Here is a 26,081-nt window from a genome sequence, read left to right as displayed (position 1 = left end):
CATATATGCTGAAAATACAAAAATGATTAAAATAAACAGCAGCAACCAAAGTTAAAAAACAGGGGAGACATAAAAACGGAAACCAAAAAGAGGAAAGGAAAAACAGCAAAAAATGACATACTCAAAATGAATATACATAGGAGTAAACTGAAGGGGCCAGAGAAAGGAGAAGCATTAAGGCAAGAGTGCCAACACAAAATCACAAAAAGGGTACAAACGAGAGTTTCTCGTTCAACCCGTGTGGTGACATAGTGCCCAGGGAAACTATCCAGCGACATTTCATCTCAGCCAGAACTTTATTGAGATCACCACCTCTAATCCCCCTATGAACCCTGTCAATACCACGGACTTTAAGTGCCTGCGGATCACAATTGTGGCATAACTTAAAGTGCCACGAGATGGTCTTTAATAATGAAATGTCAGTCACGTCCTTGGCTGCCCTAATATCCCTCACGTGCTCCCTGACTTGAATACGGAGCTCACGAGAGGTAAGGACAATATAAATTAAGTTACATGTACATAAAGCATAGTAAATAACATAACTAGTGCTGCATGACACATAACATGTGATCCGGTAGTCCCTACCTCCATCTGCAGATGTAAACGTTGTGGCTCTAATGATGTTGTTACAGGTCACACATGATCCACAGGGATAACATCCCCAACTTTGTGGGCCTGCTCCAAAGGGATTAGGCGATTTTGTGACATAATGGCTCCTGACTAATTGATCTTTAAGATTACTACCTCTCCTTGCAGTCAGGAGTGGTCTATCAGGTAGAATCTGTTTAAGGGTTCTGTCCGTTTGTAGGACAGACCAATGTTTCTCCATAATTTGCCTGATCCTATCCCACTGATTATTGAATGTTAAAATGCACCTAAGTCTTGGATCCCCATCACCAATGTGACTGGTCTTGGTGAGGAGCTGGCGGCGACGGGTTCCCCTGGCTCGCGAGTAGCCCTTCTTGATAGTCCTGGTGCTATAACCTCGATCCTAGAACCTTCGTTTAAGGTCCCGGGCCTGGTTCTCAAAGACAACATCCGTGGAACAAATCCGCTTCATCCTCAGAAACTGACCTGTAGGAACAGCACGGATGGTTGATGTTGTATGTGCGGATGTAGCATGAAGTAATGAATTAACTGACGTTTCTTTGCGGGAAACGTCAGTTTGAATAGTACCATCCGCACATGACATAATTTTTATGTCCAAAAAATCAATTATGTTTGTAATTTAAAAGCTGTTTTATATGTCAGTTTGATGTTACGATCATTCCGGTTTAGTCCACTGATGAAGTCCAGAAAACCAGACTCGGGACCCTGCCACATAATAAATACATCATCGATGTATCTGTACCAGCACTGTGCCTGGGAGGCAGCGCCCGCGCCATCCCCAAAAATCTCCTGTTCCCAGTACCCTAGGAAGAGATTAGTGTAGGATGGCGCACACGCCGTGCCCATTGCAGTGCCACGGCACTGTAAATAAAACCTGTCCTTAAAAGTAAAATAATTATGAGTCATACCCAAGAAGAACCCCACCACCTCCAGCCCATCAGTAGGACCAATGCTGGTATAAAGGGATTCAACATCCACTGTAGCGAAAAACATATCAGGTTCAAGATGGAGGCCGTCCAGCTTCCTCAGGACGTCCGTAGTGTCCCTGACATAGGAGGCCAGAGTCTCTACCAAAGGATGAAGGTAATATTCAATGAATTTACATATAGTATCACACAGCCCTCCCATGCCTGAGACAATCGGACGCCCCGGAGGATCAACCGGATCCTTGCGGATCTTTGGCAGAAGGTAGAAGGTAGGCACCACCGGATTTTTGACATGTAGACCCCCAAAGATATTTTGGGGTATTATGCCCTGTGTCTACGCTCTGTCTAGAATTTCATATATATCGCCAGAGAAGCTAGTAGTAGGATTCTGTGGCAGGACGGAGTAGGATGTACGATCCCTAAGTTGGCGTAGGGCCTCCCTTTCATAGCTCTGCGAGGGCCAGATCACCACATCCCCCCCCCCCTTGTCTGCTGGCTTGATCACAACATCTCTCATAGATTTAAGCTCACTCAAAGCCAAACAATGTGCCCGTGTTAGATTATCTCCACGGCATACAGTTGATATTGTTTTGAGATCATCTAGAACTAATTTGTTAAAGATTTCAATATATGGACTTAAAGAGAAGGGGGGGAATATGGTAGATCTCGGCACCACAGAGGCAGGAAGGTACCTGATGAATCAGATGAACTCTCACGTTCCAGTTCCTTCAGGATAGAAAGAACCTCCTGTTCCGTCACAATATCAGGAGTGGTAGTGTCAGCCAGTTTGGTATGCAGTTTCCGTAATAAAACCTTTCTCAAAAAGAGTTGGGGCTACTCTGGGGGCAATCATAAAGTGGGGCCATTGTATCATTCATGAGCCATCATACAGTGTTGGGGTCATCAAATAGTTTGGGTGTTACCAAGGGGCCAGTATACTGTGTGGGTGCTACTAATGGGCCATTATACAGGTGACAACCCCTGAAAAGATTGGGTGCTTCTTGAACTTTGTGGGATTATCAGTGTATTTTACTCCTTGTCTCTCTGCAGATTTCAATTTACTGTAGGAATATGTACCCTTTCTACTGAGATGCTGATCCAATGGAAGGTGGGGAGGAGAATAGGCAAAAAAAATAAATTTTTGCCATATAGTGCTACCCTTTATACATCGCGGCCCAAAGCACTGGACCTTTAATAGCTGGTAATAAATACAAGCCTGGTAGGACATGTTTAGAAATTGGTGGTAAAAATGGACGTATCAAAAATGGATAAAAATCAGATACAACACACTGATGATCAATGGCACGTTTTTTTTTCTTGCATACAACCCTCCAGACTCCCCCATACCTCTGAATGGGGCCTTATATTGATGTTTATTTATTGCAAGCCCATCATTCAGCATACTCACTTGTAGGCAGATTAAAGGAGTCTTGGATGCATCAGTTACTGCAACGTCCCCTTCATTGTTTAATAGACACAACTCCATACATCTTATAGAGGCAATGCCTGGTATTACAGCTTAGCCCCATTCAAGTGACACAGTGTGACAATATGTCAACCAGAATTGGGGCCTAACTCTTGTGGGTACAGAGGTTGCATTTCCACCGAGTCTCTGGACCTTGGGGGCCTAAAAGGTCCCTTTGGCCCATATGCGAAGACCAGTATTATTTATTATAGACTGTGATATTTTTTAACCAAGTTAAAGATTTTGATTTTAGACTCAACAAGCTTCAATTTATGCCACTGCCCAGCATGTTACACAACCACTGCACTTACTTGCTGGTCATTATGGTGACATGTTGTATGTAGTGAAGTCCCTATGAGGACAAACAATTGACTGCTGTGTTCAATGGAGTTGGATTACACATCGTCATGCTGTGATCAAAATAGTTCTGGCCTCTGCTATTTACAATGTTATTGAGTCCCCTTTTCACAGCTGAAGGGTTGCATAATCATTCGTCCAGTGTTCATATTTCAATAGAATGGGTTTTTTTTTTTGTTAGTTTCCCTGAATATCACGTTTGACTCATTTTCAGGCTAAACAACATTTCATTTGAAAACCTGCAGTGTAGAAACATTAAAATTATTAACATCTGAAGAATGAAAAATACATTTTCTACATGATGTTTGACACTGGTAGTGGCACATAGAACAGCTGTACATCGGAACAACACAAGATCAGATGCTAAAAATTGGTAGTGTGTGTTGATGATTTCCATATAAAGAGGCTATAACTTAAAGGCGGAGATGAAGATACAAAGCGCCATATGGGACTACTTAAAAGTTTTTACATTTTAGAGTCTAACATTTCTATGTATGAGGATAAAACTGCAGTGCATATGTAGGAGAGAAGACCGGGCTGTGGGTGCTGACAGGGCACCGGGTCAGGAACTGCTGAGGCCGAGCCTACTGTTGCAGGGGGGAAGGAGATTGAGGAAGGAGCAGACCCTTGACCTAGAGGGGGCGTGGAGAGCCAGAGAAGTATAAGAGGGTTTGCGTGGGAAAGGAGAGGGGCTTCCCGCCAGAGAGAGGAGTCAGTGAGGAACGGCGCTGAGCCGCGTGTAGTTACAGGCTGCGCGGCAGCAATAAAGGCTGGCTGCCCAGCAGCACAACGGGCTATGTTACTAGGGGGCTCAGCGGGTCAGACCCGTGACCGCCTGCTGCCACCAAAAGGAGATCGACTTGTTAGGCCCGGAAGCCGGAAGAACTCATCATTGGCCTCAGCCGGCAGCCACCCAACCCAGGAGAAGAGACAGACACCCGAGTCACGCTAAGTGAAATTGAGATATATATATAAACTGCCACTTTGAGTTACCCTGCTCGCTTTGTATCCCTCGTCATTCACCTGATTTATTCCCTGTTACTCCCTGCAAGGAGGTCTATCCTGTTAACCCTTGCTCTGTGCCTCTGTGTCACTGCATCCAATTACCTGTGCTGCACATACTGTATCTGAGCCATATGTTTCATATATTTGCACTTAAAGAGGTTGTTTGGGAATACCGCCACAATATTGGATCACTGGGGATACTAAACAGAAGGACAGAGCTTCATTCAAGCAATGGAGGCAGGATAGTTTCCTTTTGGCCTTTGTTGGGATGAGGTGCTTTGGCATACTTATTTGTTAATCATTGGGAGCCACCTAAAACGTGTTTTTTTAATATTAGGACCCCATGAACAACACATACCACCATATGCCTATGCAGTGTCATATGTAGGAGCCTTCTGAAGGCAGTATAAAGCTGAAATGCGTACCTTTAATGGAAGGTTTGACTGTTGTGTGCAAAAATACTGCATCCAGGAAACTGCTCTGTGTCAATACATTAATTTACACAGCGTGGTTCCTGCCTGCATTTTACTAATAATTCAGGAGGATACTTGCAGACCTCTGCATTTGGCAATATTCTGTTGCATTTGTAGTAATCATTAGTAGGTGAGCAGCATGGTAGCTCAGTCGTTAACAATTTCAGGGAGTTTGTGTGTTCTTCCTTTATTTGTGTGGGTTTCCTCCCACATGCCAAAGACATACTGAGAGGGAATTTAGATTATGAGCCCCAATAGGGAACAGCGATAATAATATTTGTAAAGTGCTGGAAAATATGATTAAAGTAAGCATAATAAATAGTCAACTTTGTGTTCTATTAATATTAAATCTGTCAGCATATTTATGCTGTCCGAACAAAGGACACTGGCTGCATGATATTTTTGCCTGAAACGCCGCAACATTTCATATTTTGAAAAGCCAGCTTCTCTCTGCCCAAAGGCCAGCTGGAAACAGCATTGGACTATTCATCTCAGACAAATAGTCCCTGTCTGTCTTTTTTTAAAAATATGTTTTCTCTGAAACACTGCAGCTTTTTAGAGAAAAATACACCTGACTGTGATTGTACAACCAGTGTGTGATACATCCTGCACTGTTTGGGCAGCATGAATCTGATGACCGGTTTCCTTTAAAGACAATTATATAAAAAAAATGTGAAAAAAAACCACTAAATGCAATCACACATCTCTGAAATTGCACTGAAGGTCAACATATACTAAAATCCGTGATAATTGTAACATCTAAGGGATATGCCGTACATGTTTTAGATGTGTACCTAACCTGCATCTGTTCCCAAAATGGAGCCCTGACTTGCAATGTTCTCAGTGGAGAGGTGGTTGGAATTCCGATTTATTCATCTGGGATTTCCAAACACCTCTCCAGTGTAAGCAGCATGCAATGGGGCCCCATTCTTGATATAAGATAAATAGATAGATAGCATTAGTTTGATCTGTATTGATGTCCTCTGGATATGCCATAAAGTACGATATGGCAATACTCCTCTAAAGGCCTTCATACACATTAGACTAACGTCTGCCGATAGTGACATGTTTGGCTGACAGGCTAATGTCTAAGGGGGAATCCAGATTCTCCCCTGACAGATGTCAAGAGAGAGAAGGATGTAGCATGCCACCCTGAGATGTCTAGCAGCGGCACTCTCATAGAAAACACAGGAGCCATTGGTAAAGCCATGTATGTATGGGAGTATCAGCTGTCGGGTGAGATAGCAGCCTGCCTGCACCTTCATTAGGCCAACAGCTGTCTACAGTCTATGTAGGGGCTTTATATGATGGATCCTGCACCAACACTGTGGTGCCAAGCTGTAGTTCCATAGAATCAAAGGAAATGTGCTTTTTACTGGTATTGTCTGAAAGTACAGTAAGCTCATTGAGTGCGGTGTAAAAACAAAATCGTAAGACTTTCTGCATTATTCCTCCTGTTTATGTGATGGCCAGAAAACAAAGCTTCTGAACTACAATAACTAGGCTCATCATTGCTCGGATATCGGCAGTTGTGACATTTCCAGAGTGGTTTTCCATACTCTGGCAGCTCCAGTTACAGTTGTTTATTGTAGTACAAGAAAAATGGCCCATAAAAATGCATGGGAATACGCATGAAAAACAAGCAAAAATCTAAGTTTGAGTTATTAAGAGGGGCTATCACTTCCACATTTCTCGACACTTTTGTACACATAAATGTTCAGTATACACAGTATAGCCTGGTGGTATTAGTAGTAAATAGCACGTGGTTATCTGACTCTGAATTCTTTTGTGTGTGTAGTAAAAACAGTTATACAAAAATGCTACAGCTGAACAAAAAGCAGATATGCTAATTTTTTTGTAAGTGTTATTCCTATACTTTATGAATTGTCAAAGGAATGACACCAGAGAGACCACACAGATCCCACCACTGCCATCAGTTGTTAAATATCACAGTCAGAGAAGTCACACTGAACTACCCCACTGTTACCTTTTTGTCACAAACAGCTCTGCTTCCCCCTATCGTCAGGACAATTTACACAATTGGCCAACGATTAATGGATGAGGCTGCAGCTGTTACCACTAATAGTCCAGTTATTAGAGAATTAACAGAAAATGTTTGCAATATACAGTACAGACCAAAAGTTTGGACACACCTTCTCATTTAAAGATTTTTCGGTATTTTGATGACTATGAAAATTGTAAATTCACACTGAAGGCATCAAAACTGTGAATTAACACATGTGGAATTATATACTTAACAAAAAAGTGTGAAACAACTGAAAATATGTCTTATATTCTAGGTTCTTCAAAGTAGCCACCTTTTGCTTTGATGACTGCTTTGCACACTTGGCATTCTCTTAATGAGCTTCAAGAGTTAGTCACCGGAAATGGTTTTCACTTCACAGGTGGGCCCTGTCAGATTTAATAAGTGGGATTTCTTGCCTTATAAATGGAGTTGGGGCCATCAGTTATGTTGAGCAGAAGTCTGGTGGATACACAGCTGATAGTCCTATTGAATAGACTGTTAGAATTTGTATTATGGCATGAAAAAAGCAGCTAAGTAAAGAAAAACGAGTGGCCATCATTACCTTAAGAAATGAAGGTCAGTCAGTCTGAAAAATTGGGAAAACTTTGAAAGTGTCCCCAAGTGCAGTGGCAAAAACCATCAAGCGCTACAAAGAAACTGGCTCACATGAGGACCGCCCCAGGAAAGGAAGACCAAGAGTCACCTCTGCTTCTGAGGATAAGTTTATCCGAGTCACCTGCCTCAGAAATCGCAGGTTAACAGCAGCTCAGATTAGAGAACAGGTCAATGCCACACAGAGTTCTAGCAGCAGACACATCTCTACAACAACTGTTAAGAGGAGACCTTGTGCAGCAGGCCTTCATGGTAAAATAGCTGCTAGGAAACCACTGCTAAGGACAGGCAACAAGCAGAAGAGACTTGTTTGGGCTAAAGAACACAAGGAATGGACATTAGACCAGTGGAAATCTGTGCTTTGGTCTGAGTCCAAATTTGAGATCTTTGGTTCCAATCACCGTGTCTTTGTGCGACACAGAAAAGGTGACCGGATGGACCCTACATGTCTGGTTCCCACCGAGAAGCATGGAGAAGGAGGTGTGATTGTGTGGGGGTGCTTTGCTGGTGACACTGTTGGGGATTTATTCAAAATTGAAGACATACTGAACCAGCATGGCTACAACAGCATCTTGCAGCGGCATGCTATTCCATCCGGTTTGCGTTTAGTTGGACCATCATTTATTTTTCAACAGGACAATGACCCCAAACACACCTCCAGGCTGTGTAAGGGCTATTTGACCAAGAAGGAGAGTCATGGAGTGCTACGCCAGATGACCTGACCTCCACAGTCACCAGACCTGAACCCAATCGAGATGGTTTGGGGTGATCTGGACCGCAGAGTGAAGGCAAAAGGGCCACCAAGTGCTAAGCATCTCTGGGAACCCCTTCAAGATTGTTGGAAGCCCATTTCCGGTGACTACCTCTTGAAGCTCCTCAAGAGAATGCCAAGAGCGTGCAAAGCAGTCATCAAAGCAAAAGGTGGCTACTTTGAAGAACCTAGAATATAAGACATATTTTCAGTTGTTTCACACTTTTTTGGTAAGTATATAATTCCACATGTGTTAATTCATGAACCTGTCAAGAACTGAACTCCCCGTGTTCTCTCCCTCTACTAACCTACCTTTGCCTGACATTGCCATCTCTGTGTGTGGTTCCACCATTACTCCCAAGCAACATGCCCGCTGCCTTGGGGTCTTCCTTGATTCTGAGCTTTCTTTCACCCCCCCACATCCGATCATTGGCTCGCTCTTGGTATCTGCATCTCAAAAACATTTCTAGAATTCGCCCTTTTCTTACTTTCGACACTGCAAAAACTCTTACTGTTTCACTCATTCATTCTCATCTGGACTCTTGTAACTCTCTCTTAATTGGCTTCCCTCTTACCAAACTCTCCCCACTCCAATCTGTCCTGAATGCTGCTGCCAGGATTATATTCCTCACCAACCATTACACCGATGCCTCTACTCTGTGCCAGTCATTACACTGGTTACCTATCCACTCAAGAATCCAGTACAAAACTATTACCCTCATCCACAAAGCACTCCATGACTCAGCACCACCCTACATCTCCTCCTTGGTCTCAGTCTACCACCCTACCCGTACTTTCCGTTCTGCTAATGACCTGAGGTTAGCATCCTCAATAATCAGAACCTCCCACTCCCATCTACAAGATTACTCAGGTTAATAAGATTAATCCCCAATTCCCACAGTTTTAAGTGTGCCCTGAAAACGCATTTGTTCAGACTGGCTACTGCCTCAACGCATTTGCAGCGCTCCAGGGTCCTGGTCGTTGCAGTAATATCATTCTCCTCTAGGGGGGAGTGATGTTACGTTTGAAGGCAATAAAGGAGATCTCTTTACCAGGTGCACAAACATACAACACATTTCACACTCCAGTCCACCAGGGGGAGCTATGCTCCTATTTATTAGGGCACTCTTCACACTTAGGTAAAACTGGTGGCCTGGATAGGAAGTTAGACAGTTGCTGGCTGAGCTTTGCTCAGGTAATTGGTTCCTGACAGGGGTGGGATCCTGTCAGAAGCCTAGACTGAAGGTCACGGAGCTGCGCCTGCCCCACGTGCGGCAGTTCCTAAGAAAGGACATGAACAGAGAACTGTATTGTAGAGAGTGAGAGAGAAGTCATAGCAAAAGGAGAGGAAACCAGAAGAAATTCTGCCCTGCACAGGCTGCTGAGGCGCAGGATCCTGGTAGCCGGAACACCGAGGGAGCAACAGTCCTTATGCCTTGATCCAGAGACTGGCAGGACAGCTAATTGCGAGTTACTGATCTGCCCTATACTAATGAGGCAAGGTGGCACCCGCGAGAGGCCGGTGCATGATAGAGTCCCTGTAAAAAGTCTCACGCCACTGGTCATACGGGTTTGTCCTATCCATCTGGGGGACAGAGAGAGAGAGATAACATCGATAGCATCTACAACATCTGTGAGGACCTTATGAGAGGCTTAGCAATAAGGTACTACAACACTAAGGCGCTAGAGGAAGGCTACTGATTTCCACCTGGATAAGAGGACTCTGGATTTGCCTCGAAACCGGCCGGACTCTGCATGCACTGTGATCTGGTGCTCTGGACTGTGGATGCTGAAGCCTTCAGTAAAAGGAAAAGAGACTGCAACCTTGTGTCCTCGTTCTTCACTGCGCCTCACACTATCCACCATCTTACACACTGGGAAGCCCTGGGGACACACTTCACCTGTGGGAAGGTATACCATCTAGCTGCCATAACATCACCCCAGCAGACCCCTTAAAGAAGCGTCGGTCACCCTGACCGAATACCACAGGTGGCGTCATGAACATTATCCCTTTAAAGACCTTTCCCCTTTTACAACGGACGTCCTGAGGGCCACGGACCATGTCTGCCTCCTTGACATCCTCCTTGAGAACCGAAGGCGATTCACATTAACCTAACTATCCCTGTGTGGCCCATTCAAAAAAAAAAATCTTAAACCTTAATCAGGTTCCTCACATCATGTTCTCATACATTTCATGCACTTAATAGCCCTCTGTGTCTGTACTGTTACATACTTAGGCTGTTAACTGATTCATGCAGCTTTACATGAACACCCGATCCTTACACTATGGCTGGTCCGAACAACGAAAGTAATTGTTACCATCCACCTCTTGTGTCTCCCTTTTTCCTATAGATTGCAAGCTTGCGAGCAGGGCCCTCACTCCTATTGGTATCTATTTTGAACTGTGATTTTTGTTATGCTTTAATGTCTATTGTCTGTACAAATCCCCTCTATAATTTGTAAAGCGCTGCGGAATATGTTGGCGCTATATAAATAAAATTATTATTATTATTAATTCATAGTTTTGATGCCTTCAGTGTGAATTTACAATTTTCAGTCATGAAAATACAGAAAAATCTTTACATCTTTAAATGAGAAGGTGTGTCCAAACGTTTGGTCTGTACTGTACACCTCCGATTCTAATGCATAGAATATATATATATATACCCCAGTACTATCACTGCTAAATCCACAATAACCCAGAAAAGATTATTAACTGCCACCACCAGTTATTTATACAGGCCAATCGGATGCCTGGATCAGGTAGCGTATGGCTTTCAGCAGGGTGGTTTACAGAACAAAAGGAGCAGAACTATTACATTTTATATTTATTCCAGAACAATAGGCATTGTTTCTAAAAAAAAATATACAAATAATTTTACAAAGGGGACAAAACAACGCAGCATATGCAATTCCATAAAATTAAGAGGATAAACAAAAGAAAGTTACTAAACCTGTTGTCAAAGCAGTGGCTTCAGATTTATGGAGGACGGCACTCCAGGAAAACAGACAGCACCCACAGAGAACTGTACATCCAAGTACTGACAACATCTACGAGGGGTTTGTATGTTCTCCCCGTCTTTGCGTGGGTTTCCTCCGGGTTCTCAGGTTTCCTCCCACACTCCAAAGACATAATGATAGGGAATTTTAGATTGTGAGCATGGGTCGATAATGTACCTTATATACTTGAGTATAAGCCGACCTGAGTGTAAGCCAAGGCACCTAATTTTGCCATGGAAAACTTGGTAATGCACTGTCCCCTCATCCCTGTCCAGCTATGTGTGCCCCCCCTGGTCTCCACGTTGTATGCATGGCTCAGCTTTCTCCCCATCCTCCCCCCTCTCTTCATGGCTTGGCGTCCTCCCCCTTCTATGCATGGCTCAGCGTCCTCCTCTTGAATGCATGGCTCCGCATCCTCCCACTTCTATGCATGGCTTGGCGTCCTACCCCTTCTAGGCATGGCTCCCTCTCCTCCCCCGTCCTCCCCATCATACTCTCCATCCTAGCGCGGTCGCTCCATGTCCCTGCATCTCTGATGTCTCGGTGTCGGCAGGGTAATGAATATGTGCTCCACAACTATGGGAGTGGAGACTCGTACATGTTCATTACCTTAATGAGCGGTACCACGGTGACCACTGAGCAGAGGAGAGGAGAGCTGCCAGCACCGGGACAACAGAGATGCAGGGACGTGGAGTAACCGCGTGAGGAGGGTGAGTATGATGTCACAGCCGCCGGCTCCTGCCGCTGGTCTGCCACTCCTCTTCCCCCGCCGGCAATGACTTGTGTATAAGCCGAGGTTGGGGGGGGTTTCAGCACAAAAAAAGTTCTGAAAATCTCAGCTTATACACGAGTATATACGGTATGTAAAACACTGCGGAATATGACAACGCTATATAAGCAAAGCATAATAAATGTTTGGTAACATTTACATTGATACATTTTAGGCTTAGATAGACATATTCAGGTATTGTGCACACTATCAGGCCGCCGTCACACTAACAAAATACGTCCGTAAAACTCGCAAAACAAACGGCACAATTATTCTCTATGCCCCTGCTCCTATCTGCCGTATTTTACTGATCCATATTATACGCCTTTCTACGGCCGTAGAAAATCGCAGCATGCTGCATTTGTCACCGTACTGCGCAAGAAATACGCCAATGAAAGTCTATGGAAGCCTGAAAAATACGGATCACACACGGACCAGCAGTGTGACTTGCGAGAAATACGCAGCGGTGTTAGAGAGAAAAGCCGGTAATTCATTGCGGTGTACAGTAAAATCACACTGACAGCTTACAGAAGAATAGGTAGAATAAATGTGTACACATAGAATAGGTATATATATATGTATATATATATGTCAGTGAAACACATATATACAGTTAGGGCCAGAAATATTTGGACAGTGACACAAGTTTTGTTATTTTAGCTGTTTACAAAAACATGTTCAGAAATACAATTATATATATAATATGGGCTGAAAGTGCACACTCCCAGCTGCAATATGATAGTTTCCACATCCAAATCGGAGAAAGGGTTTAGGAATCATAGCTCTGTAATGCATAGCGTCCTCTTTTTCAAGGGACCAAAAGTAATTGGACAATGGACTCTAAGGGCTGCAATTAACTCTGAAGGCGTCTCCCTCGTTAACCTGTAATCAATGAAGTAGTTAAAAGGTCAGGGGTGGATTCCAGGTGTGTGGTTTTGCATTTGGAAGCTGTTGCTGTGAGCAGACAACATGCGGTCAAAGGAACTCTCAATTGAGGTGAAGCAGAACATCCTGAGGCTGAAAAAAAAAAAATCCATCAGAGAGATAGCAGACATGCTTGGAGTAGCAAAATCAACAGTTGGGTACATTCTGAGAAAAAAGGAATTGACTGGTGAGCTTGGGAACTCAAAAAGGCCTGGGCGTCCACGGATGACAACAGTGGTGGATGATCGCCGCATACTTAATTTGGTGAAGAAGAACCCGTTCACAACATCAACTGAAGTCCAGAACACTCTCAGTGAAGTAGGTGTATCTGTCTCTAAGTCAACAGTAAAGAGAAGACTCCATGACAGTAAATACAAAGGGTTCACATCTAGATGCAAACCATTCATCAATACCAAAAATAGACAGGCCAGAGTTAAATTTGCAGAAAAACACCTCAAGAAGCCAGCTCAGTTCTGGAAAAGTATTCTATGGACAGATGAGACAAAGATCAACGGCACATGATCCAAGGCACACCACATCCTCTGTAAAACATGGTGGAGGCAACGTGATGGCATGGGCATGCATGGCTTTCAATGGCACTGGGTCACTTGTGTTTATTGATGACATAAGAGCAGACAAGAGTAGCCGGATGAATTCTGAAGTGTACCAGGATATACTTTCAGCCCAGATTCAGCCAAATGCTGCAAAGTTGATTGGACGGCGCTTCATAGTACAGATGTACAATGACCCCAAGCATACATCCAAAGCTACCCAGGAGTTCATGAGTGCCAAAAAGTGGAACATTCTGCAATGGCCAAGTCAATCTCCAGATCTAAACCCAATTGAGCATGCATTTCACTTGCTCAAATCCAGACTTAAGACGGAAAGACCCACAAACAAGCAAGACCTGAAGGCTGCGGCTGTAAAGGCCTGGCAAAGCATTAAGAAGGAGGAAACCCAGCGTTTGGTGATGTCCATGGGTTCCAGACTTAAGGCAGTGATTGCCTCCAAAGGATTTGCAACAAAATATTGAAAATAATAATATTTTGTTTGGGTTATGTTTATTTGTCCAATTACTTTTGACCTCCTAAAATGTGGAGTGTTTGTAAAGAAATGTGTACAATTCCTACATTTTCTATCAGATATTTTTGTTCAACCCTTCAAATTAAACGTTACAATCTGCACTTGAATTCTGTTGTAGAGGTTTCATTTCAAATCCAATGTGGTGGCATGCAGAGCCCAAATCGCGAAAATTGTGTCACTGTCCAAATATTTCTGGCCCTAACTATATATATATTAATATTTCTCCCAGCGCGAGATAGCTTTAAAGCCGGTAATTCAATTACCGGCTTTTGCTCTCTCCTTCCTAAGCCCGACATGATTTGAGACATGGTTTACATACAGTAAACCATCTCATATACCTTTTTTTTTTTTTTTTGCATATTCCACACTACTAATGTTAGTAGTGTGTATATGCAAAATTTGGCCATTCTATCTACTAAATTAAAGGGTTAAATGGCGGAAAAAATTGGCGTGGGCTCACGCACAATTTTCTCCGCCAGAGTAGTAAAGCCAGTGACTGAGGGCAGATATTAATAGCCTGGAGAGGGTCCATGGTTATTGGCCCCCCCTGGCTAAAAACACCTGCCCCCAGCCACCCCAGAACAGGCACATCTGGAAGATGCGCCTATTCTGGCACTTGGCCACTCTCTTCCCATTCCCGTGTAGCGGTGGGATATGGGGTAATGAAGGGTTAATGCCACCTTGCTATTGTAAGGTGACATTAAGCCAAATTAATAATGGAGAGGCGTCAATTATGACACCTATCCATTATTAATCCAATACTAGTAAAGGGTTAAAAAAATACAAAAACACATTATTAAAAATTATTTTAATGAAATAAAATCAAAGGTTGTTTTAATATTTTATTCAACGCCCAGTCCAATCACTGAAGACCCTCGTTCTGCAACAAAAAAAACCCATAATAAACCAACAATATCCTTACCTTCTGCAGATCTGTAAAGTCCAACGATGTAAATCCATCTGAAGGGGTTAAAATATTTTGCAGCCACAAGCTTTGCTAATGCAACATTGTTCGTGGCTGCAAAACCCCGGGGAATGAAGGTAAAGTAGGTCAATTACCTTTATTTACCTTCATTTGCGGTTAGGCACCCTCTGCTGGTTGTTCCTAGATCGTGGGAATTTTCCTAGAAAGCTCCCAGGCTCGACTTCATAAGAGGCGCCCTCTGCTGGTTGTCCTCATATGAAGTCAGTATATATATATATATATATATATATATATATATATATATATATTTTTTTTTGGTGACACATGGATCCCTTCTATGGCGGTATGTTGGTTTTGCAAGCCTGCGAGAAAAACATGCAGTACGGATGCCATACGGATTACATACGGAGGATGCCATGCGCAAAAAACGCTGACACACCCTGCCTACGGAGGAGATACGGACCACTATTTTGGGGACTTTTCAGCGTATTGCAGCCATAATATACGGACCGTATTGTTTTACGCTGTGTGTGACGCCGGCCTCACAGTTCCTTTATAGGTAGCATATAATGTCTTATGTCATTTATAAGTGCTTTTTCTTCTACTTAGGATTAAAAAAGGCTTCATGTTGCAATATAGAAAGGAGTGGAAAGTTTTACATCACTTACATGACAAGCACGAGTGAGTTTTATAAGGTCCCAAGTGAGTCTGACATCCAGTGCGGTGTAAGATGATATATGCTGCCTGTCTATGACATCTTGTCTTTTTTAGTATTGAGTCACACATAGTTTGTGGGTTTTGTGTTGAGCTGTCTGAATAGTTTTGTAGACTGTGCTGATTGCAAGCAGTCAGGGTGGTATACACTATGCCTTGCAATCTTAGAACTATTACATACATTGTGTGCAGACTGCTGATTATTTCTAGGAATAATCCCTTCTATTAAAGAAAGCATTTTTCTCAAAGTTACATTAGATTTTTGGAAAAATTACAAAAAATGTATCAGCCAATTTTTATCTAATGTGTATGGGCACCTAACTGCATTTGGTGTCACAAGGGGTCTGAGGATCTCATCTAGGTACCTAATGACAGTCAGGCTACCTCTAGCAAGAACATGGAGGGCTGTGCGGCCCTCCAAAGAAATGCCACCCCACACCATTACTGACCCGCTGCAAAACCGGTCATGCTGATGGATGTTGCAGGCAGCAGATTGTGATCAGTGTGATCCTGCTTTCATCTGTGAAGAGCACAGGGCGCCAGTGGTGAATTTGCCAATCCTGGTTTTCTGTGGCAAATGCCAAGCGTCCTGCACGGTGTTGGGCTGTGAGCACAACCCCCATCTCTGGATGTCAGGAACTCAGACCATCCTCATGGAGTCGGTTTCTAACCGTTTGTGCAGACACATGCACATTTGTGACCTGCTGGAGGTCATTTTGCAGGGATCTGGCAATGCTTCTGTTCCTCATTATACAAAGGCTGAGGTAGTGGTCCTGCTGCTGAGTTGTTGCCCTCCTACGGCCCCCTCCACGTCTTCTGGTGTACTGGCCTGTCTCCTGGTAGCGCCTCCATCCTCTGGACACTACACTGATAGACAGAGCAAACCTTCTTGCCACAGCTCGCAGTGATTTGCCATCCTGGATGAGCTGCACTACCTGAGCCACTTGTGTGGGTTGTAGAGTCCGTCTCATGCTACTACGAGCGTGAAAGCAGAACTAACATTCAAAAGTGACCAAAACATCAGCCAGAAAGCATTGGTACTGAGATGTGGTCTGTGGTCCCCGCCTGCAGAACCACTCCTTTATTGAGGGTGTCTTGATAATTGCCAATAATTTCCATCTGTTGTCTATTCCATTAGCACAACAGCATGTGAAATTGAATGTCAAACAGTGTTGCTTCCTAAGTGGACAGTTTGATTTCACAGACGTTTGATTTACTTGGAGTTATATTCTGATAGTTAAGTGTTCCCTTTATTTACTTATTGCAGAATTATTTTCTGTTTCTTCAATATTATAATGTGCTGTATAAACAGTTGTTTTTCATCCTTGGATTAGATCAGTGGAGTTAGTATTCCACTTTTATGATTCACTTGAAACCTGAACAATATTGGCCACTTTAATAGTAGCACTGTGAAGATTGGATGTGATAATGCTTTTGCCTTATTATGGGGGATTTAACAGATATGTTTTTGTATTATTGTATTCTGTGTACTATTATTATTGTAGTCTCATTGATTTGCTTTGTATCTCCTGTAAAATAGGGAAAACTGAATGAACTAAACTTTTGAAAAAATAAAAAAGTGATTTGTTCCCAGATATAGGACTGCCACCAGGAATTTCAGGGCCCCATAGTGGGAATTTTTGGAGGCCCTCTTGGGACTCCTGTCAGGCTCCACCGAAGGTTTGCCTCCACCCCTCAAACCTTTCACAGTCCCACCGCCCACTCTTGAAAAAACTCCATGTCTGCACCATGTCCTCACCAATCACACATTATCAGTTCCCATCAAACCATATCACTCATATAGCCATCAGGTTTTTTTTTGCCAAAAGATTTTTAAGACCGCCACCATGACAAGGTAGACTCTTTAGCAGGGCCCTACTGTACTCTAATCTAGTAAACATTTCTTAAAATATGCAATTCTCTTTTTAGGTATATTTTTATTTATTTTTATTTATTTTACTTTAAGGGAATGTGTCACATACATTTTTTTTTAAATGAACAATAATAATACATACAAGGGATAAATATCATCATACCATGACTGGACAACATATTACCACCACATAGTGACCAAATAATACCACATACAAGGAAGAAATACCACCGCACCGTGACCAGACCACATATTAACACCACAGAGTGACTGAATAATACCACATACAAGGAACAAATACTGCCACACCATGACTAGACCACACTTTACCATCACATAGTGACCGAATAATACCACATACAAGGAACAAATACCGTCACACCATGACCAGACCACGTATTACTACCATGTAGTGACCGAATACTACAATACTGATCCTTAATAAAAAAAAAAAAAAACATGGTGCCGGTGGATTCCTACATGGCAATAGATTTTAACTACGGTAAATGTGCATCTGAGGACACAGGTTTAGATACTGACTCTGAGCGGTCGAACCCTGCCCCTGAGGCCTGGTGAGGAAGGGGCCCAGACTACATCCACCTCTTCACTGGGTCTCATATGCCAGTAAGGACAGTGGTGCCCTGATGGTGGCCTTGCCCAGATATATACCGTAATTCTTTTCAGTGCTTTAAAAGTACAGAATCTATATTGTCCTAAATGTTGCACTCGCCATTTACTCGGGCATTGTCTAAAAACTTGTTTGAGAATATGTTAAACTTTCTATAAGACAAAAAAAATTCTATCCAAACATGTCATTTTAACACATGTGGTTGATGCTTATTTGTTACATTTGTTGTCTGTGTATGATGTCTACCCCTAAACATATCAGTCAGGATTTCCAAATGATGTCATGTGTGTGATGTTTTCTGTAAGTTGAAAGCTCCACAGGAAAGCACAATGAGTACATTGTCCCTTCCTCATAACGGAGTTATGTTGGGAAATCTTCCATATTAAACAATCCCTGTGCCACTTTTCAGTCACATAGATATGTGTCAAAGGCTCTTCAGACACAATCACAAAGGATTTTAAAAATATCCATGCCGGGTCCGACCTCTTTTTACAGTGACCAAAGAAAATGTAGGGACAAACAAACCCTCCAAAGAGGATTCTCATAGAAAATAATTGTATTAAAGTACATAATTTGAATTAAAAACCATTAAAAATTGGAACTGCAACACAACCACAAAAATGATGAGAAAAAGCGCAAACACTGTACATGATAATGATGTGGTACATAAAGTGCAACAGTACAAATTATGCAAAATAGCGAACATCAAGTAATAATCCGAGAGACAGTTTAAAGAGAGATAGAAAAATGTAACAATATAAATGGAGTAAGGGTGAGTATAATATCATCAATACTAGTCATAGAAATAACATGGCCGTTCAAGAATATGGTGTGAAGATTAGGTAAAGTGCATAGTGCAGACAATTTTCAATGAAATATATAGAGAGGGATAAATCAATCCAGTATCTAATTGCATATCAAATCTGTCCGTTTTTCATCTGAAGGCTAAGAATATAAAGAAAAAATTCTTATTTTAATTATTGAAGCAGTGTAGTAGGATCCGTGAGATCCAAAGCCTTCAAAGGAAAAACAGACCATAATGTGCACACCATGACACCATGCGTGACATGCACCCCTTCTGAGGAAGATTGACTATCGAAACGCTCGTCAAGGGGTACACTGGTACGCATTAAGAGGTACACTGGTACCTGACTTCAGACAGGTTGTATCTTGATTACCTTTGATACTTTCAGTTGCTGCTATTTAACCATTTCAGGTCATGGTGTGCACATTATGCTCTGTTTTTCCTATTTATGGTGTTTTTCGGCGCATCAGTGAGTGTTTTTATAGTACATGTACTGACTTTTCTTTTGTCTTGCACAGGTACACATTTACTTGTGGAGGAAATCTAACTGGAGAAGCAGGAGTACTGGGGAGTGAAGGTTTTCCTGGAGTCTACCCACCCAACACCAAGTGTACATGGAAGATTACAGTAGGTTAATGTTTCTTCTCACATTCATTTATTTGAGTATTATAATTTAATTTTTGAGTTTGGGAGGGATTTTGTGTGGGATCAGAAGCTGTAATGACTTTACTCGTAGAAAGAGGGTCTTTAAATAGAAGCTTGTAAAAGGACCACAAAGTTAATTTGCGCCTTCAGTTCTAGGAATGTCAGGGTTTTGGTATCTATACACATTTGACTGACGTTGCCAAAAATGGGCACTTTGTATCTAATTTACATGAGTTTTCAACACGATTTCGACTATAGATCATTTAGCCCAGGGGAAGATGTTGAAATTCTGCAGTCACCTCCTAGAGGATCACCAATCTTCCACCAGATTGCCGGGATTATCTGGCTGGGGGCATTACAAGAGTCTTGATACCTACGGAAAGAGAAGGATGCAGCCACTCAGTGCCAACTAACTTGCTGCCGTCAAGTTATGTCCACCTCCAAATTTTGATGTCAGTGGTCTGGAGGTGACTTAATTTTTTTAATTTTATTACATCCCCTGGCTCAAACGAGCTTTAGTTAAAGTCTAATAGAAAAGCAGAAAACAACTGGTTCAGCAAGTACTGATATTTCTTCATTGCTTGGAAGAAGTTGGATAAGTTTGCATTTTGCATCCGATAGTCAGCCAACTCAACTCTAATATATATGGATGGGCCACAATGGTCCCTGGCCGAAGCAAAGTAGAATTTTCTCTATATAAATGAAAAATCACATATATAACTTAGTGAATATAAGCTGTATTTTTTATTTGCTACTTTTCCTTTACGTGTTCAGTGTGCTTTCTATAGTCCTTCACCATTCTGGTTAGTTTCTGTTTACTGATCCTACTATTGCTCATTAATGGGTCACGTAACTCATGAACATGTATATTGTCTTATTAACAGTATAGCCATTGTTAGATGTGATTATAGATATGTAAATGAGGCAATCAGACCCATGGCCCATTTCCAAGAGAACATAATTATTCGCAGAAAGCCTAAACAGACATAAATAGGAGAAATTACAAATTGGACGATAGCAGCTTATTGATAATGTTAAGAAAACACCTCGAGGTTGTGTTTTTACGCTACATTACTAAGCACTGAAAATGTATTAACTAAATTTAAAAAAAGATATATTACAAAGTGCACAATTAGAAATGACTACTGCTATGGTTACTGCAGACGCAGTCGCCTGGTTTGGAGGCCTGTTAGTCACAGGAGGGTCACTGATGGCTCAGCTGGCTATTGCACATAACCGTGTAATTACTACATACTCTACAGATAAGAAAATGTCTGTTTTTTCAATTATGAACCGGTTCCTAACATGAAATCCATGAGTCATATCTGTAGGAGAGAGCAGAGTATGTCTCCCTCTGTCTTACCATCTGGCATCATTGGGAAATTGAATGACTTTGTGGACACGGAATAAAACAAAACAACTGCAATATATTGAATTGTGAGTTGTAATTATAGCAAAATTGGGGAAAAAAATAATCTAATTCCCTGTGCCACTGAGTGTGTGTGGGGGAAGGGGGAGTAATATATAATACCTAAATATTCTTGAATACATAGTTTTGAAATATTAGACAAATAAGATCGCAGATCTATTCGACTGTGGATGCATGCCAACATATGTCAACATCTGTGCAACTTGTCTGCCACTTGCATGTAGTTTAGAGCTGAAATTTTGCTGTAAAAAATGTCCAAATTGCAGACAAGTCACAAAGGTCACAGTCGCATGTCACTTGGATTGAAGTCTTTGGCAAGTGAGTAACATGCGACTCCTAACAGAAAGTCCAACTAGGGAACCAGGGAACTAGTCTGATTGCCGTATGTGGAGTCGGGAAGGAATTTTTTCCCCAATGTGGAGCTTACTCTTTGTCACATGTTTTTTTTTTGCCTTCCTCTGGATCAACATGTTAGGGCATGTTAGGTTAGTCTATGGGTTGAACTAGATGGACTTAAAGTCTTCCTTCAACCTTAATAACTATGTTACTATATATTTGGAATCATGCGACTCGTGCGTATATAGCACCATCATATTCCGCCTCGTTTTACATACATTATTATCCCTGTCCCCATTGGGACTCACAATCTAAATCACCTAATAGTATGTCTTTGGAATATTTACCAATTGGTGTTCATTTAATAGCCTGTTAATACAATCAGACCTGTGCTTATCGATGCACTGAGCGATCTGTAATAGATCATTCGGTGGACATGGCAGCACGGTGGCGCAGTGTTTAGCGCAGCAGCCTTGCAGTCCTGGGTTCAAACTCCACCAAGGACAACATCTGCAAAGAGTTTGTATGTTCTCCCCGTGTTTGCGTGGGTTTCCTCAGAGTTCTCCGGTTTCCTCCCACATTCCAAAGACTTACTGATAGGGAATTTAGATTGTGAGCCCTAATGGGGATAGTGATGATAATGTGTGCAACCTGTAAAGCGCTGCGGAATATGTTAGCGCTATATAAAGATTATTATTATTTTGGGCTGCTATCGTTCTCAGTAGCACAGGTCATCTGTACAGGAGGATACGCTGCCGAGTACCATGATCTTTTGTGCAGCATAAAAGATCATTGCACATGACCGACGGGTGTTTTCCTCATTCATCAGGTGATCGTCAGCCTGTTTCTACTGCAAGATTATCGTGAAATGAGCACTTCTAAGAAATCCTGTTCATGATTCTTGCAATACAAATGGACCTTTAGGTGAAGGGCCCGCATAGGACAGAAACAGCTAACCACAATCGAAAGACCTATGATTCATAACCCATAAAAAAAATGCTGTATTGCTGGTCACACACATCTGCTAGCTGTCGGCTACTTCTCCATACTTCCCTCGGCTGAGCGTTCCTATATTCTCTATGAGGGATCCTCAAGGGAGAATAAAAGGATCATTCATTGTGCTGTTCCATGTATATTCCTCAGTTTCCATGTATGTTGTTATATTTTACTCTGCTGCCACCCAATGGCCTTTTTCTGTATGGCAGCTTGTTTTTCATGTATTTCTTGTGGGCATGTCTTACATCCGGTTCAGGGGTCAAATCTTCTCTTCCTCTGGCAGCCATTTCCAGTTTACTTTCTGTTGTGAGAGGACGTGCTTTTGAACTGGGCTTGGGAAGGCATCAGTCTTTCGACTGTTCTGTCCCCACATGAGGCGAATGAAGGTGTCGCAGACTAATAAGAGTAGTGAGAGAAAGAGTCATACCTTCGTATTTCCTCGATATGAGGCAGACAGGACCAATGCTGCTCAGCGTCAGAAGAGATGATGCACTCCAGGGATTGTGTAATCCAGACTTGTTTATTTTGTAGATCTGGACATACAGCCGATAACTGGTAATACAGTAACTTCTCCAGAAATGCAGGGTAGACAGGGTACAGTAAGATGTAGCACCAAGTGTGTCTGCAAGTGTGAGCAGCATGAGAGAGTGTGGTCGAAAGACTGATGATCCCTCCTTTCCCCAACATTATCTGTCTGGGAATTGATGGGAGGCTCCACATAAATTCTGATCATCTAATGTATCTAACGTGTGTTATAGGGATATAAGTCATTCTGATAAGCCCTTGAGTTTCACTACTCTTATAATCATTCAGCCGTCCACACATGGCTCATCAGGGGCGAAGGATCAGGGATATTTTTGTTTAGTAACCTTAGAGGCTTCATAGGCATCACATGGCTAATCATTCCCTGATAGCAATATGATGTAAGAGGTAATCAATAATAATAATAATAATTTTATTTATATAGCTTCAACATATTCCGCTGCACTTTACATTATAGAAGGGACTTGTACAGACAATAGACATTGCAGCATAACAATAAACACAGATCAAAACAGATACCAAGAGGAATGAGGGCCCTGCTCACAAGCTTACAATCTATGAGGAAAAGGGGAGACACGAGAGGTGGATGGTAACAATTGCTTTCGTTGTTCGGACCAGCCATAGTGTAAGGATCGGGTGTTCATGTAAAGCTGCATGAACCAGTTAACAGCCTAAATATGTAACAGTACAGACACAGAGGGCTATTAACTGCATGAAATGTATGAGAACATGATGTGAGGAACCTGATTAAGGTTTAAGATTTTTGAATGGGCAACACAGGGATAGTTAGGTTAATGCGTTGAGGCGGTAGACCTTTCTGAACAAATGCGTTTTCAGGCCACGCTTAAAACTGTGGGGATTGGGGATTAATCGTATTAACCTGGGTAGTGCATTCCAAAGAATTGGCGCAGCACGTGAAATGTCTTGGAGACGGGAGTTGGAGGTTCTGATTATTGAGTATGCTAACCTCAGGTCATTAGCAGAGGCCCATCATGGAGGCCCATTTGAGAATTTCTGCATATATAATTCCCGAACAATAACTGTTGTAATTGAACCTACGCTTTATAAAGAATCAACACAAAGACATACATAAAGTAACTACTGTAACTCCAAAGCCAGGTACCAACTGCACAAAGGTAAGGTTGGTAAACGTTTTTAAGTTAGAACAGGACATCTCATTTTTAGGCTCTTTTTTTTATGATGCAGTTGCGTGATCTCATTATTTTTAGATAACTGTGGTATTTTGGCCTTGGCTCTTTCAGTACAATATAAGAGGTTTTGGCTTATTAATGAATATTACATAATGTGCTCTTATCACCAGACCTCAACTGAGCAAAACAAAAATCAGAAAATTGTCCCTTTTTAAAGACAACAAAGTTTCATGAAATGACAATGAAATTGGCCAATCCTGCATGAAATAGAAAGATCCAGGTGTTCCCTTTTGCCTGCACAGGAGGGATGTCTGCCTGCTTCTCATATTTACAAGCATCGAGACTTTGAAAATGAAGACACATGAGGACATCATGGAGACGAGATAAAAATTAGCTTTGTAACACCTTCTGTTCATAAGAAGAGTTTTACGTTAAAAGAAGATATTCTAATAGTAACACTATGTGTCCAGGAATAATCAGTTCCATTACCCCTATAGGATCTTTGGAATCTTTGGGTAAGGGTTTTTAGGTCAAGGCAAGGATGAAAAGAGTATTTCCTTTATTTCACTTCTTTCAGTTGGGATTACAAAAGGTCTCGAAGCATACCAAGCAGCCTCATGTATCTCTAAGTATCTGCTTTATGTTTCTCTGAGCATCTGATCTGGATCTGGAATCAATCTCATCCTATTTACATATCCAACAGTGAAGTAGCATGGTGTGTGACCTGATGCAGCATTCTGCAGGGTTTCATGGCTCGGCCTACAGTCGTACGCCTGGACAGTTCTCTCTTCAGCTTTTCAAAGCTCCATTTGTTATTAGCAATGTGAAGACAGAGGACAGAGAACTTTATAGGGTTTCCGAGAATTGTTTCATGTTATGTCCTGACAGGGTCAGAAGTACACTCAACTGCAAATAAATGTGTTTCTTTTATCTTCACTTCCTTTTTTTATTGGTATGTTGGAGAAACACGTAGCAGATGGTACATATGACATGAATCGTCCCAATATGCTTTTTACAAATTCAAAGGAAAGTATCTTGACTAAACCCCACAGTATTAATTGTGTATATATATATATACACACACAAACAGTGCTCAAAAAAATGAAGGGAACACTTAAACAACAGAATATAACTCCAAGTAAATCTAATTTATGTGAAATCAACTTGTCCACTTAAAAAGCAACACTGTTTGACAATCAATTTCACATGCTGTTGTGCAAATGGAATAGACAACAGATGGAAATTATTGGCAATTATCAAGACACACTCAATAAAGTAGTGGTTCTGCAGGCGGGGACCACAGACCACGTCTCAGTACCAATGCTTTCTGGCTGATATGTTGGTCACTTTTGAATGTTGGTTCTGCTTTCACATTCGTGGTAGCATGAGACGGACTCTACAACCCACACAAGTGGCTCAGGTAGTGCAGCTCATCCAGGATGGCACATCAATGTGAGCTGTGGCAAGAAGGTTTGCTGTGTCTGTCAGCGTAGTCTCCAGAGGCTGGAGGTGCTACCAGGATACAGGCCAGTATACCAGAAGACGTGGAGGGAGATGAAACAGGTTCACACTGAGCACATGTGACAGACGTGACAGAGTCTGGAGATGCTGTGTAGAATGATCTGCTGCCTGCAACATCCTTCAGCATCACCGGCAGTGGGTCAGTAATGGTGTGGGGTGGCATTTCTTTGGAGGGCCGCACAGCCCTCCATGTGCTCGCCAGAGGTAGCATGACTGCCATTAGGTACCGAGATGAGATCCTCAGACCCCTTGTGAGACCATATGCTGGTGCGGCTGGCCCTGGGTTCCTCCTAATGCAGGACCAGGGCTGTGGAGTCGGAGTTGTGGAGTCGGAGTCGGAGTTAGTTTTGGTTGGAGTCGGAGTCGGTAGAAATGTACCAACACCGACTCCGACTCCAGCTTTAAAAAAATGTATTAATATTTAATAATTCAACTTTCATATGAATTTTATAAATGTTACTCAAATATATATGTTCTATCAAACTATGAACAACAGTGATAAGCAGTTCTGCTGG

General features: G+C 42.2%; 1 protein-coding gene across 1 annotated transcript in view; it reads left to right on the top strand.

The window, feature by feature from the left end:
- Positions 1-26,081, top strand: part of PCOLCE2 (procollagen C-endopeptidase enhancer 2) — a 150,747-nt gene that overhangs the window by 18,247 nt on the left and 106,419 nt on the right. The window contains exon 2 of the mRNA XM_069727568.1: positions 19,464-19,572. Coding sequence (XP_069583669.1) covers positions 19,464-19,572 — 109 coding nt within the window. The remainder of the gene's footprint in view (positions 1-19,463; positions 19,573-26,081) is intronic.

Source organism: Ranitomeya imitator, chromosome 5, assembly GCF_032444005.1.
Source record: "Ranitomeya imitator isolate aRanImi1 chromosome 5, aRanImi1.pri, whole genome shotgun sequence".
NCBI classification, from domain to species: domain Eukaryota; kingdom Metazoa; phylum Chordata; class Amphibia; order Anura; family Dendrobatidae; genus Ranitomeya; species Ranitomeya imitator.
The sequence above is the reverse complement of the archived record's forward strand: the minus strand, read 5'-3'. Positions and strand labels throughout refer to the sequence as shown.